The sequence below is a fragment of the Solea senegalensis genome, linkage group LG4 (assembly GCF_019176455.1).
Source record: "Solea senegalensis isolate Sse05_10M linkage group LG4, IFAPA_SoseM_1, whole genome shotgun sequence".
Lineage (NCBI taxonomy): Eukaryota > Metazoa > Chordata > Actinopteri > Pleuronectiformes > Soleidae > Solea > Solea senegalensis.
This window is the reverse complement of record NC_058024.1, coordinates 26424833-26439359: the sequence shown is the minus strand read 5'-3', so window position 1 is coordinate 26439359 and position 14527 is coordinate 26424833. Positions and strand designations below refer to the sequence as shown.

At 40.2% G+C, this 14527-nt stretch overlaps 2 protein-coding genes across 2 annotated transcripts; one reads left to right on the top strand and one right to left on the bottom strand.

The window, feature by feature from the left end:
- The first annotated feature begins 171 nt into the window (after nt 1–171).
- On the top strand, nt 172–9751 carry cse1l (CSE1 chromosome segregation 1-like (yeast)). The gene is made up of 25 exons (XM_044024537.1): nt 172–271; nt 987–1079; nt 1654–1796; nt 2143–2244; nt 2939–3084; nt 3179–3269; nt 3384–3491; nt 3800–3892; nt 3969–4136; nt 4223–4352; nt 4493–4558; nt 4763–4965; nt 5057–5141; nt 5445–5506; nt 5608–5744; nt 6090–6193; nt 6291–6388; nt 6495–6645; nt 6834–7042; nt 7134–7231; nt 7312–7397; nt 7639–7720; nt 7881–8027; nt 8422–8653; nt 9082–9751. Exons 2-25 carry the CDS (start codon nt 995–997, stop codon nt 9169–9171), a joined length of 2916 nt encoding a protein of 971 aa, XP_043880472.1. The 5' UTR covers nt 172–271; nt 987–994; the 3' UTR covers nt 9172–9751.
- Nucleotides 9496–12835, bottom strand: LOC122768488 (retinol dehydrogenase 10-B-like). Its single transcript, XM_044024538.1, has 5 exons — nt 12275–12835; nt 10888–10986; nt 10624–10769; nt 10413–10544; nt 9496–10327 (listed from the first exon to the last, which is right to left on the bottom strand). The coding sequence occupies exons 1-5, from the start codon at nt 12722–12724 to the stop codon at nt 10207–10209; spliced, it is 948 nt and encodes a 315-aa protein (XP_043880473.1). The 5' UTR covers nt 12725–12835; the 3' UTR covers nt 9496–10206.
- Nucleotides 12836–14527: the final 1692 nt, after the last annotated feature.

Sequence of the window (14527 nt, the reverse complement as noted above, 5' to 3'; positions counted from 1 at the left end):
GACGAAATATTACAGCTGGAGAACGCGGCAGCAATGTTTAGCTGATTCTAATTAATAATTACTGTCAGTTGAAACAGATGTACCTAATAAAGTGACCGGTGAGAGTTTGGCAAGGGGTGTGTCTTCCAGCGTTCGCTTTACATGTACGCATGCGCAGTGTACTGACCGCGCAGTTCCGTTTGCTCTGGATTTTTGAAAGCTGGCACCGTGAGCACGTCTGTTCGGTCTGTAGTGCCTTCCCATCCGACCGCGACTCAAAGTCCTTGCGTCGGTAAGAATAAGATAAAATCGTTGCCTTTTCAAGAGTTGAATCCGATATTTAGACTTTCTGAATGAATCGTGGTCTCGTGCTGTGTCAGTTAAACACGCAGCGCTGGTGTATTAGCTAAGTTTATGGTTAGCAAATGTGCAAGCTAGCGCTAACAGTAGCAACCGGGCTTGATGGGAGCTCGGCTCTGGATCGGACTAAGCACTGGCACCTGGGTTATTGCTTTCCATTCTACGTTAGGAAGTTTAATGTACCCCGTTGCTCGTTCTAAACAAAAAGGGGGTTAAATATATTCAGTTTAATATAACTTTTGACTCTACATACTGTTTAGTTTGCGTGTTTTCCTGACTGTGTTAACTTTAGCCGGCTAGCTCAGGCATTATGCAGCAAGCCAGCAGAAGCGAGGTTGCTAATGTCAGTGTAGCTATGATAGCTGGCCGCTAACAAGCTAACGTAAATGACATGCTCTAAATGTATGAATGAGTGAAAGTAGCTCAGCGCTATGAACGTAGAATATAGAGCATAGCTTTGACTTGTTTGATAGAGTAGTAAAAGTCTAAGATAAATGCCTGAATAATTAAATTGGTCGCAAATTTACGACTTTTAAGGAGCATGGTATTGCATGAAGTAGTACAGGTTTTGTGCATATTTACTCAGCGTTCAAATAAAGTCAAATATTGTTCTTTAGCCATTTGTTGTTGTTTTTTTACACCCACAGTTACGAGCATGGAGCTGAACGATGATAACCTTCAAACCCTCACCGAGTTCCTCAGGAAAACACTGGACCCAGACCCAAATGTCAGACGTCCAGGTAATGCAGCCTAAAGACATGATGCTCACTTGCATAACAAAGGCCTAATTCCGGCTGTCTGAAGAACAGGAGTAACAGTAACTTTCTGTCATCATGTCAATATTCAACTGTCATAAAAGTAAGACAAGTCGATGTTGTGTTGTGAAAATCTTAATTCAAATCTCATTTGGAGGTGTGTTTCAGTCAGCCTTTTTACATGCACATTTTTGATTTGTGCATACAATACACATTCTGGTGTTTTGAGATGTTTACTATGCTTGAGGGAAGTGGAAAAGTTGGTGTATGAGGATAAAAGGTAGATGCAAATGAATGCGCTGGATACGTACTTGGCAAGTAAAAAAAGGACATTTCTCCTGCTTACACATTTCACTGTATTGCTGTGTCACACAAATCTGGTTTGAATGATTGCCGTCTTCCTGAAAATGTGGTTTGACAAAAAAACCATCCTATTTTCCTGCAGTCCGAACACTGCTGTAATGCAATTCTCTCAATGCTCTCACTAGCCAATTTATGCAGTCACTAGATGATCTTGAACATGTGTTTTCCATTTGTCTTTTTTTTCTCCCTTCCTTAGCTGAAAAGTTTCTTGAGTCTGTGGAGGGACACCAGAATTACCCACTATTACTATTAACGCTGCTGGAGAAGTCCCAGGACACTGTGATCCGTGTCTGCGCTGCTGTTACATTCAAGAACTACATCAAAAGAAACTGGCGCATTGTGAGTCTTAGTTTAAAGTTTAAATGTTATTGACTCTGCACATTTCTTCACTTTCAACAGAATACACTTTGTCCTTTCAACTTTTTACTAAGATTCTATTATCAGAAAACCTAAAGTTATTGTAAGCTGCCGGGCAGATAAAACACTACAGCTTTGGTAGAACACATGTCATCTTGGTTTGAAAACAATGAATATTTATACTATTGCACTTTTAGCCCTGTGTCAAGCAGACTGTTCAGTTTATGTTAAGTGTGTTTATTCATAGCTGAAGACTTTATTATTGTCAAATTGCACAGTTTGTCCCACTCAATGTATACACTAATATTTCTTTTCTGTTTTACTACAGGTTGAAGATGAACCAAACAAAATCTCTGATCCAGACCGATCAGCGATCAAAGCAAACATTGTGAATTTGATGCTGAGCAGCCCCGAACAGATTCAAAAACAGGTAGGTCCTCACATTTCAGTGAGTTAATTCCTCCGTTTCAAGGGAGGATGCTACACCAACTAGGGATGTCACGATTACTTGATTTCACAATTAATCACGGTATTCAACGCTACTGTATATAAATAGTAACATTTCCTCAATACTGTCAGATTATGCCGGATAAGCGTGTCATTTGCAATTAATTGTGTACGACGTGTTCGGCTTTCAGTGTAACGTGACGAGTTAAACGGCATTCACTTAATATGTTATAAGTAATGTGGGTCCGTTTCATTTATTACAAATGTATTTGTGTCTTTAAACATGAAATGAACAAACTACAATAATTGATACATTTTACATCTGGCCACATACAAATAGATAAATTATTAAAATAAACTTAAACATTTTGTATAGATTACAATTGGTGACTTAAATAATTTAAACATTTCCCCTGGAGGATTAATAATTGTTCCTATATAATAGTGTAGTGTATTTGCTGCATTATTTTGTTATGTTGTCATCAAAAGATATACATAAATGAAACTTTAAGACCTATAAGCAGTGTTCATGTGATTTTACATATTCATAGTGTTGTGATATCAATTAATGCATAATAATTGCAATATCGTGATTAATTCTCTGACAATAATCGTACCAAGAAAATCTATAAATCGTGACATTCCTAAACCCAACTATATACTATGTATCTCCACAGTTGAGTGATGCCATCAGTATCATAGGAAGGGAAGACTTTCCTCTAAAGTGGCCCGACCTTTTAACTGAGATGGTGACCCGCTTCAGAAGTGGAGACTTCCACATCATCAATGGAGTGCTTCGCACTGCACATTCTCTCTTCAAGAGGTTGAGCTCACTATTTTAAGAGTTTTAATGTTATTGTTCTAAATTATTTTTATGCAGACATTTTCATATATTCTCTGCCCTTTTGCTTTTCAAGGTACCGCCATGAGTTCAAATCAAATGAGCTTTGGACAGAAATAAAATTAGTACTGGACACATTTGCTCAGCCTCTGACGGAACTGTTCAAGGTTTGTGATGACTGTGCATTTACCATAACACCTAGAAGTAATCCGATTATAATAGTAATAACGTTTTTCTAATGCATTGTATGATATTTATTAATTTTCTCTTATTTGGTATAGGCCACTATTGAGTTATGTCAAACTCATGCTGCAGATGTCAGTGCCTTGAAGGTCCTCTTCTCCTCCCTCACACTCATCTCCAAGCTTTTTTACAGCCTTAACTTCCAAGTAAGTTGACTTTGGTCTCAGTTTGCTGTTGTGTTTGGTTTTCTCTTTCCTGACTTAATCTTAATCAAATATGACAACCCATCATATACGACCTCCTGTGCTTACTCATGACACACAAAATTGGCTAAAAAATGTACACTTGATATTTTTAACAGTGGAATTATCACATTGTCATGATAAATGTGAATAGACTGTTTGTTTTTTTTATTTAGGTGTAATTTTTAATTGTCATAGTGTATATCTTCTGTATAGTCGTTTAGGTCAATTTAAGGTCAAAATTTAAGGATCTTCTATGCATCATTTCACAGGACCTTCCAGAGTTTTTTGAAGACAACATGGAAACCTGGATGACCAATTTCCATGGCCTATTAACGTTGGACAATAAGCTTTTACAAACTGACGTGAGTTGTCTTTTACTTCTTTTGCGTTGCGTTTTGCAAAATCTGCTTCACTTAAAAGCAATTCTTTTGTTATTAGGATGAGCAGGAAGCAGGTCTTTTGGAGCACCTGAAGTCTCAGATCTGCGACAATGCTGCTCTTTATGCTCAGAAGTATGATGAGGAATTTCAGCCGTACCTTCCCCGCTTCGTCACAGCTATCTGGAACCTTTTAGTCTCAACTGGCCAGGAAGTCAAATATGACCTGGTGAGAATGCTGCTGGGTTTTTTTTTTGTATTCTATTTTAAAATTAACTTTCCCTGATCTAACAGTATACCTCATCTTTGTTACAGCTTGTTAGCAATGCTATCCAGTTCTTGGCTTCCGTCTGTGAAAGGCCACACTACAAACATCTATTTGAGGACCAGAATATACTCACTAGCATTTGTGAGAAGGTCATTGTGCCTAACATGGAATTCAGAAGTAAGTAAAAGTTTTTTTTCTGAGTCATTACAATTTTACAGTTGCCATCTGTTAACAGCCTCAGACTGACTCTGGGCTCTGCCTTTCCTGGGGACACATATGCAGTGTTATCAACCAAAATGCTTGTTATGCTTGATCAGGTGCAGATGAAGAGGCCTTTGAAGATAACTCTGAGGAATATATTCGAAGAGACCTTGAAGGATCTGGTAAACATTGGGATAACTTGATTGTTACCTTTTTTCAAATTCAAATTATTCTTATGACATGATGGTGTTTTAACACATGACATGAAAGATGTCCGTCATATATATATTAATGATGTAGTTAATTAGTCAGTTTGGTTGATGTGATTGTTTTCCATCCAGTGAACTTTCAGTGAAACATACTCCTTTTTCCTCATCACTCCTCAGATATCGACACTCGTCGCAGGGCAGCCTGTGACTTGGTGAGAGGCCTGTGTAAGTTTTTCGAGGGGCCAGTGACGGCAATCTTCTCTGGTTATGTTAACTCAATGCTCGGAGAGTACGCCAAGAACCCTGGCAAGAACTGGAAGCACAAAGATGCTGCCATTTATTTAGTCACATCACTGGCGTCTAAAGCCCAGACCCAGAAGGTATGATTGAGATTCATATTTATTTGAGTTTATTGCAGTGAGTGATTATGTCAACTTATTGCTTAAATTTACCCCTTTTTTTGCACTCTAGCATGGAATAACACAAGCCAATGAGTTGGTGAATCTGACTGAATTCTTTGTGAATCACATCCTCTCAGACTTAAAGTCCCTCAATGGTAAGAATCTTGTCTTATATTGCATATACTGTAACCGCCAGTGAAAGATGGCTCACATGGCTTTTAAATGTTATATTTTATATTTTAAATGTGTTTCTGGAGGAGCTGGTATTGAAAAAACAGTGACTACAGCCTGTTTATAAAAGCCTGAAATTTAAAATAAAGTATAAGTATGACAGGGTGACGTGAGGAGCCCTTCCTTCACCCGTATGAAAAGATGCTATTAACTAGTTGTTTTTTTAATTGATTGACAGTCCTGGTAAATGCACAAACTCATGCAAAGCTCCTCCTTTGTTCCTGCAGTTAATGAGTTCCCAGTGCTGAAGGCAGATGCTATTAAGTATGTTATGATCTTCAGAAGCCAGGTATCAACTCTTGAATTTGCCATAATTTGAAAAACAACTACAACAACAAATCTAATACTGATACTCTAATACTTTTTTTTTTTTTATCTCCTGTGGCGTAGCTTCCGAAGGAGCAGCTGCTGCAGGCAGTTCCTCTACTCATTGCTCACCTGCAGGCAGAGAGCACAGTCGAGCACACTTATGCTGCCCATGCTTTGGAAAGGCTATTCACTATGAGAGGCCCCAACAACACCACACTGTGAGTATTAAGCAAGTAGATGAATGATGCCTATTTAAATCATAATTATTGAAAATCAGATAAAGTTTTAAATGTGTTCTTTATTTTTAAAAAGTCATAATTCATACCAGCGATGATTGCAGATGATATTCACCTGCTCATAGTTTGACTTGTACATATAGACCACACTGTATGAAGTTCTTTTTTTACTAAACATATAAAGTTTACCAGTAAATGAAGCAATTACTTGTATCCAATGTTAGGATTTTGCCTATTGATGTGCTGAAGTCCTTCAAGAGTTTTGCAACAAGAGTTCTACCTGTGGAAAAAATGGGATGACACAACATTTCTGTGCACGTTTTTCAGTATCACTCCTGCAGAAATGGCGCCTTTCACTGAACAGTTGCTCAACCATTTGTTCAAAGCACTTGCTCTCCCCGGGTCTGCAGAAAATGAATACATCATGAAAGGTAACCAGAAACTTTCTGTCATCTAAAATAAATACTCCTCAGTCAGTATCAGCCCGTTTATTTTCAACTTTTTGTTTATTTTTTTACATTTTTAAAGCCATCATGCGCAGCTTCTCTCTGCTGCAGGAGGCCATTGTTCCCTATATCCCCACTCTGATTGGTCAGCTTACTCATAAACTCCTATCAGTCAGCAAGGTAATCCATGCATTGCTCTTATTTATGGATGTTTGTTCAGGCACAATTTTGCTAAGATCTTTATTTGGTGATAATGGTGAAAACCTTTTGTGTCGCCTATTTCCAGAACCCCAGCAAGCCTCACTTTAACCACTACCTGTTTGAGTCTCTGTGCCTGTCTGTCCGCATCACCTGCAAAGCCAACCCCACCACCGTCTCCAGCTTCGAGGAGGCTCTCTTCCCAGTTTTCACTGAAATCCTTCAGAATGATGTCCAGGGTTTGTGAAAGATGTTAATATTTGTGTACATCAGTCTAGGGCTGCACAATGAATAACAGCATATTGCACATAAAAAAGTGGCTTTAAACATGAAATTTTAAATGAACAGCCCTAATATTTTAAATATTTAAGTGTTCTGTAAAAGTGATGGGTAAGCTGGATAACTCTCCCTTTGTCCTCTGTTACAGAGTTCCTTCCATACGTGTTCCAGGTGATGTCTCTCCTCTTGGAAATGCACTCCAACTCCATTCCCGCTTCCTACATGGCTTTATTCCCTCACCTGCTGCAGCCTGTGCTTTGGGAACGCGCAGGAAACATCCCGCCTCTGGTGCGCCTGCTTCAGGCTTACCTGGAGAAAGGAGGTGCCTCTATTGCCAGTTCTGCTGCTGATAAAATAGTAAGTCATTGCGCTGTTGAGTGATAGGTTGTTGTTTTTTTGTCTCTTTAACAAAGAGTATTGACACTGTAATCTGATTTCATCTCCTCAGCCCGGTTTGCTTGGAGTTTTCCAAAAGCTTATTGCCTCTAAGGCCAATGACCACCAAGGTTTTTACCTCCTCAACAGCATCATAGAGCACATGCCCCCGTGAGTTGATTATGGTCATTCGATGAGTTCAATTATTTATGTTTTCATTTTGTTGACAATTTTTGTTTTCGTCCTGCCAGAGAATCGATCACTCGATACAGGAAACAGATCTTCATTTTGCTCTTCCAGAGACTTCAAGGCTCCAAAACTACCAAATTCATCAAGAGTGAGTTACATCATCTTTGTTGTGTTCAGACCATTTCACACAGGAACAAGACATTAGTCACTTGTGTCAGTTCTTGTTATATTACATTACATTACATTACATGTCATTTTTAATCCAAAGCGACTTACGATGGAAATGAGTGCAATCAGCCAGGGGTGGAGTCGAACTTGCAACCATCTTGTCACGTTTTCGTTAACTTTCAATATAATATCACGTGTTAATGTTTGCTGCGTTTTCACAGGTTTCTTGGTGTTCATCAACTTGTATTGTGTCAAATATGGAGCTATTGCACTTCAGGAGATCTTTGACAGCATCCAGCCAAAGTAAGTGTTGTTTTACTGCCAAACAACATGGTTTTGCAGGTGATCTTGTGATCAAAGATGTCTGAGTGATCATACATAGAAAACATTTTCTAAAATTTTATGGAACAATCAACTAAATCAAATTGTTGAAAATAATCCTATTTTCTTTTTGCGTTTGCAGCATGTTTGGAATGGTGTTGGAGAAAATAGTTGTTCCAGAGGTGCAGAAGGTTTCTGGAGCAGTTGAGAAGAAGATTTGTGCTGTTGGCATTACCAAAGTCCTCACAGAATGTCCCGCCATGATGGACACCGAGTACACAAAGATCTGGTGAGGACGTAGATGAATGAAAACACAACCATGAGCTTTCTATCCATTTTTTTTTATATGACATTAGGGTAAAACAATGTCATCATTTGTTTAATGTTTTCATTTACAAACATGAATAACCCACATCTAACTGCCGAAAAGACCAATTAACCCTGTATTTTGACATCATTCATTCATCTGTCCAACCCTGTTGACCACAAAAGGGTAGATCAGCTGACCCGTCAGAGCAGACTGGGCATTTAAGTTTAAAAAAAGGCACTGCAGTAATATACTGTATGAGACAAATAATGCTTTTTTGAATGTTAAAGCTGATTAAACCTGTTCTGTTTAGAAAAGTCTGTGTTGCTTATCCTAAACTAATGACAATCAATTGGATTGTCACGTTTCCGTTCAGGACGCCCCTGCTCCAAGCTCTCATTGGTCTGTTTGAGTTACCAGAAGACGACAGCATCCCCGACGACGAGCACTTCATCGACATCGAAGACACACCGGGATACCAGACGGCGTTCTCGCAGCTGGCTTTCGCTGGGAAGAAGGAGCGCGACCCAATTGGAGACGCTGTTGGAAATCCTAAGATCCTGCTGGCTCAGTCCCTCCACAAACTGTCTACTGCCTGTCCAGGAAGGGTATGTGTACAGTTTGTACCTTTTTTATTTTACAAGAAAGAACATTGAGACAGAAATCTGTGGGATTGGGGAGACCTAGCACTTACTATGTATACAAAACAGTTTAAATATGAAAGGACAGACAAATACAGTGACTTTTATCTTGTATTAAAAACTGTTTTAGTTTAGGAGTAAATGAACTGTTAAATTTTAAGTTATCAGTCCAATGGTCTCTAATCCAGGGGTCAAATGTACAGCCCGCTGAATTAAATGTAAAAGCAACAATAAGCTTGTTGTCAATAGATTATTATGCTGTTATTTGACTGGTCCGGCCTACTTGAGAAAGTAATTGAAATTGTGCCACATGTGGCCTCTGAACTTGAAATGAGTTTGACACCCCTGCTCTAGTCAGTGATGGTTTCCCCTTGTGTCCATTCCTTGTACTGCAGGTTCCTTCTATGCTGAGCACCAGTCTGAATGCAGAAGCCCTCCAGTATCTGCAGGGATACCTGCAGGCAGCGTCTGTGCAGCTGGTTTGAAGCTGAAGTGATGGGCGTTCACATGGTAGGAGCAGACCACGATACACTGGCAGGAGTAGCCACAGCGGCCCTGGGTCACATGACACTTGACAGACCAGACCCGAGTCTTTACAGATTTGGTTTGACTTGACAGTTATTTGATGGATTTACCAGAGATATTCATAATTTTGCCTGAATTGAAGGTGTGTGTGTGTGTGTTCTCTGGAGAAAGTTATTTTTTAAAGGGTTTTTAAAAAGGACATGACCAAAAATTGACATAACTGAAGCACTGTTTGTGTGGGCACGTTGTTTGTTGTGGCGCAAAAGACAAACAAACAAAACAAAAAAAAATTGTCAGTTTATTTAATCAACAGCAGCAGCAGCAATGGAGGCAAATTTAAATGGAACATATGGACAGGAGGGGATGAGGATCAATCATGAGAGGGATTTCTTTTTTGTATGTTTGACTTCCTTTTTATGAAGACTGTAATCTGGCTCAAAATAACGCTTAATATGTTCTGTTGCATGTTTCCTGTAGATTAATTTGTCCAGTCCTTGTTTCTGCACTGTTTGTTAATGTGAATAAAAAGACGCACTTGTATATATCTGGTATTTGTGGATTCATCCACTATAGTGAATTCTACTGGAATCTACTCATGTAGATGGATGGAATTTAAAATTGGGGGAAAAAAACTCACAGACTGAGAATAAGGTTGTGAATTTATGAGATTAAAGTCATAAATGTCAATAAAAGTCATAATATTGTAACTTACTTATGACAAAGTGATGCTGATGATCTCCTTGTTTGTGAACAATTCCAAGATATGCTCCACCACCTTTATTTTAACAAGTCTCCTCTATTCTCATAAACTTTATTCTTGAAGTCTGTGAACACATTTTTTTCTCAGTGTGGTCCTAACACTCCGGGGAACCTGGTGTGGTGAGATACCAGGTTAGTGTAGATATTGGGTTCTCCCTTCAAATGAATGTTTATTTGGTAAAAGCCTTTGTTATCCAAGTTGGTCCGTTACTTAAGAGGAAGAGTCAGCGGTGGCTTTAGGAGGACTTGATATGGCCGTTGGAAGTCTTCATTTCAACATTCTTGATGAAAGGTAACATGCACTTGTCTCCTCCCATGAAGCGATATGTTGCCACGTTTGCCTCCCAAGGTAACAACCTAGAGGGAGAGCCAGAGAGAAGACGTCAATTTGAGCCTCTGTTGATACAGAACATGTTTCCTAAGTAACCAGATGAGTGCTTACGCTCGTGCAAGGAAGGGGATGTACATCATGCGAGGAATGCAGATCATTTGCTGTTCGGCTAAAATGGCTTTCATGGACTGTTGTACGGTGTAGAGGGGCTGCAGAGGTGGAATGAGACTCTTGAGCTCCTGCCTGTGAGACGTCAAACCACAAGTCAGGAATATGCTGGAACTTTCAGGGTCTTTACCGACGACATATGAGGGCATCTCACCTGATCTCACAGCCTGCAAACATCCCCGTGTCCACAATGTAAGGGCACACCAAGGTCGTTTTTATGCCCTCCAGGTTCTCTGCTAGAAGCTCATGAGTCAGAGACTCGTGAAAACCCACGGCTCCAAATTTACTCGCACAGTAATCCTGTATGTGGAAAACACAAACACAACCAGCCTTTTAAAAGAATTAAGTCGCATATAAAGTATGTAATCGAATGGATTATCCTGTCTGTCTGTTCAGATCATCGTCTGAGGACGTTCACCTCGACACACGCGGTGCTGAACAGTCCAAGAGCACTGGCGATGGTGACCATGTGGCCGTGGTTCTTTGCTTTCATCTGAGGCAGGAAGGCTTTGGTCATCTGTTGAAAGATGATATTAATACATTTAATGCGGTTAATGTTGGTATATTTTAGAATGAATACAACGTTGATGGCCTGAATGATTCAGAAATGGTCCTCCGGCCATTTTTAGCCGGCATATGTTGTGTACCTTCAAAGTGGATATGGCTGACTCGTCCTGCGTGGTATTTTTATGTGGACGTGTTACACCCACCGTTGAGTGAGATGACGGTAATACTAATAATTATAATGAATCCATTTTATTTATAGAGCACTCTTCTCAACAAAGGTGTTTCACAGATGGAGTAAGGTACATACAAAGTACCTACAAGCCTCACCAGAGCAAAAAAAACAACCACTAGGTACTATCCCTAATGGAAAAGTAAAAAAAACAAGTACAGTCAAGCTGAGACAGACAGACAGACAGACAGATGGCAGTTTCACTGATGCATCACAATCCAATCAATCTGTTAGGTTGGATGGTGTTTTTACAGACCTGTCCGCTCCATGTCTGACTGACATCATTACAGTCAGTTCATCGAAGCAGAAAGATGATTTTAAGCGATGCATTAAAAAAATAAAATGCTCTAGAAAATGATCTCCCGCCTTACCTTTAAAGCGGGGGGTCTCAAACTCAAATGACCTGTGGGCCACTGACTGTCTCTTCATCATCATCATCATCATAGGTGTGTTGGTGAATTTAAACGTCAAAGCCACACTCAACAAAAACCTCTACACATCTCTCTCTAAAAACCTTTAGATTTGGTGCTAATGAGATGAACTTTGTATGTTAAGAGGATCAAGTGCAGAATCACATGCCCTCTTTACTGGTGGGCCTGTGTGTGTGTGTGTGTGTGTGTGTGCGTGTGCGCAGGCCTATCTTTTCTCCGTGGATGAGTTTCCTCACAACATTCCTCAGACACTCAGTATAGAATAATAATGCATTCCTGTCCTGTTATTCAAACCTTAATCTAACACGAACCCAGTTCTAACTCTAAAACTAAGTCCCTAAGTTGTGAGGAGCAGACAATATGTCCTCACAAAGACAGGTTTGAACCAAAATATGTCCTCACAGCCTAATACAGACATGCACACATACACATGTATATACACGCGCGCGCAGGGGCATCCCTGTGATGCAACATCTGCCCCGCGGCACGCGCTGCTCTGGTCCCTTCACGCATCAGTGCCAGGGACCGGAGTGAACAGATGTTACATAATCCGTGTCAGACAGTGAGGCCGCATCAGCTCCGTCTCTCTCAAGTGTTTGTGCGTAAAAGGTGATGTGCACGTGCGCGTCAGATCTCACCCAAAAAAGCGCGTGGCAGTTGACCAGCAGAGTCCTCTCCAGCATCTCGTCCGGACAGTCCAGCAGCCTGCGCCCGGCCACCACACCCGCGTTGTTGACCAGCATGGAGACATCCCCGACCTCCTCTCTGACCCGGTCCGCCGCCTCATAGATGCTCTGCCGCTTGGACAGGTCCACCGTGTACGCGTGCACCTCAACCCCCAGCTCCCGCGCCAGCTCGGCGGTCTGCTCGTTGGCACTGGTGTTGCAGTCCCACAGCACCAGGCGCGCTCCCTCTTTGGCGAACTCCAGGGCGAACAGGCGCCCCAGCGCGCCCCCGGCCCCCGTTATCAAACACAGCTCTCCATCAACGCACTTGAGCCTCGGACGCAGGAAAGTCTGGATCATCGCAGCCAGGATGGAGTAGGTGAGGTCTATGAGCATCAGCACCAGGTCCACGAGAACAATCATGATGCGCGCAGCTGGAGAAGTTCGACAGCAACTCAGGCAGCAGACCGCCAGGATCTGGAGGAGTTCTTCCTCTGCGTGACGTGGGGGAGTCAGAAAAGCGAGTTTATGTAACTGCTGTGTGTCGGATTAGGAGGCAGAATGATGGTGGCCACCAATCCAGGGGCTTTTTGTCTGATGACTGAATGAATCACTGTCATAAAACACAATGTTGTTGCGGATTAACTCAACATGTCCTTAGCCAGAGTCACCATAATATATGCATTTATATATATATATGCATTTATATATATATATGATATATATATATATATATATATATATAAGAACCTATGCATATATGTATAGGTTCTTTCTTGTGTCGTGCAAAGAGGACAAGGGAACACAAATCTCACATGAATTGTTTTTAATTAAAGACAAACCTTTACAAATTAAAGTGCTGACATGAATAAAATATATAAACATAATGTGTCACTTAAAATGGGTCAAAGGTCACAAATGTCATTCACTCAGGGACCTTAATTAATGCCAATTCACCCGTTCTCATTTAACTGTCCTCACCTAGGTCATCTTAAAACATGAGTTTAATTCTAACCCAGCCGAACACAATAAACTACTTTACTAGGAATATATTTAGTATTCACCTGTCCTCATCATTCATTCACCTGTCTGTCCTCATCATTCATTCACCTGTCTGTCCTCATCATTCACCTGTCTTCATCATTCACCTGTCTTCATCATTTACCTGTCTGTCTCATTCATTGTGATCAAAATCCTCTTAAACATTTTCTAAGGTGTTTTTCCCCCCAGATAAATATTCATATACAAAGTTATTTGATTTGCATAATGTCTTTGATCCATCAGCTGACCGGGTTAAAATTCTTTACGTTTTTTCATCTTTTTTTAAACTTTAACTCTGCACCAGCTGACCACGATAAACTACTTTCACAGGATGGTCAGTAGTTATGTGGACATTCCTTTCATGTGTTATAGAAGGTTATTTGTGATCCATGATGTGAGGTGGATTATCCAACTCAGAGTAAAATGTTACGCTGAAAGTAAAGTGCTTAGCATGTGTGCACAAATCCCTAATCCATAACATAGTTTTTAGAGCAGCTTTGCTATTTTTGTTAGTTTTTATATTTTGTTTAGTTTTTAGTAGTTTTAGGGTTTTTTGTAATATGGAGAAAGCAAGATGCAAAAAGGTCATAATAAGTATTGTGTGTCATCAAAACCCCCCATTTTAAAAAATGTGTGAGGACAAATGAACAACCATCGTACTATATCGTAAATATAACATCATGATACTGCTGAGGTTGGATGCAGTCAGAGGGTCAGGTAAAAATCAAATAGCCAACAGACTACACACACATGCACACACACAAACATAACATAAATAAATAATAATAATAATAATAATAAATAACCCTCATGAGACACATCACAGTGTTTGTGAGTCAGGAGCCTCAGGGAGCTCAACAATAAACCCAATAAAAGACCAGAGGTTTGATTCCCTTAGATCAGGGGTGTCCAAACCTTTTTCTATTCTTTCTTTTTTTCTTTAACAAGGGCCAGATTTGATAATGTGAAGATGTTCAGGGGCCAATGGTCACTTTAACAGTAACTCTTACATACAAATGCACTGTTTAATTCAAATTGAACATTTATAAATGGCAATGTAACCACATCTAGACCACCTTCCAGGAGTGAAAAAAGAAAAGCAACTGTCACAGGTGGGTTTCAAACCCGGGACTCCGGTTCAGAGCACAACTCCTTACCAGGCCTTAAATAATACGTCATGAAACC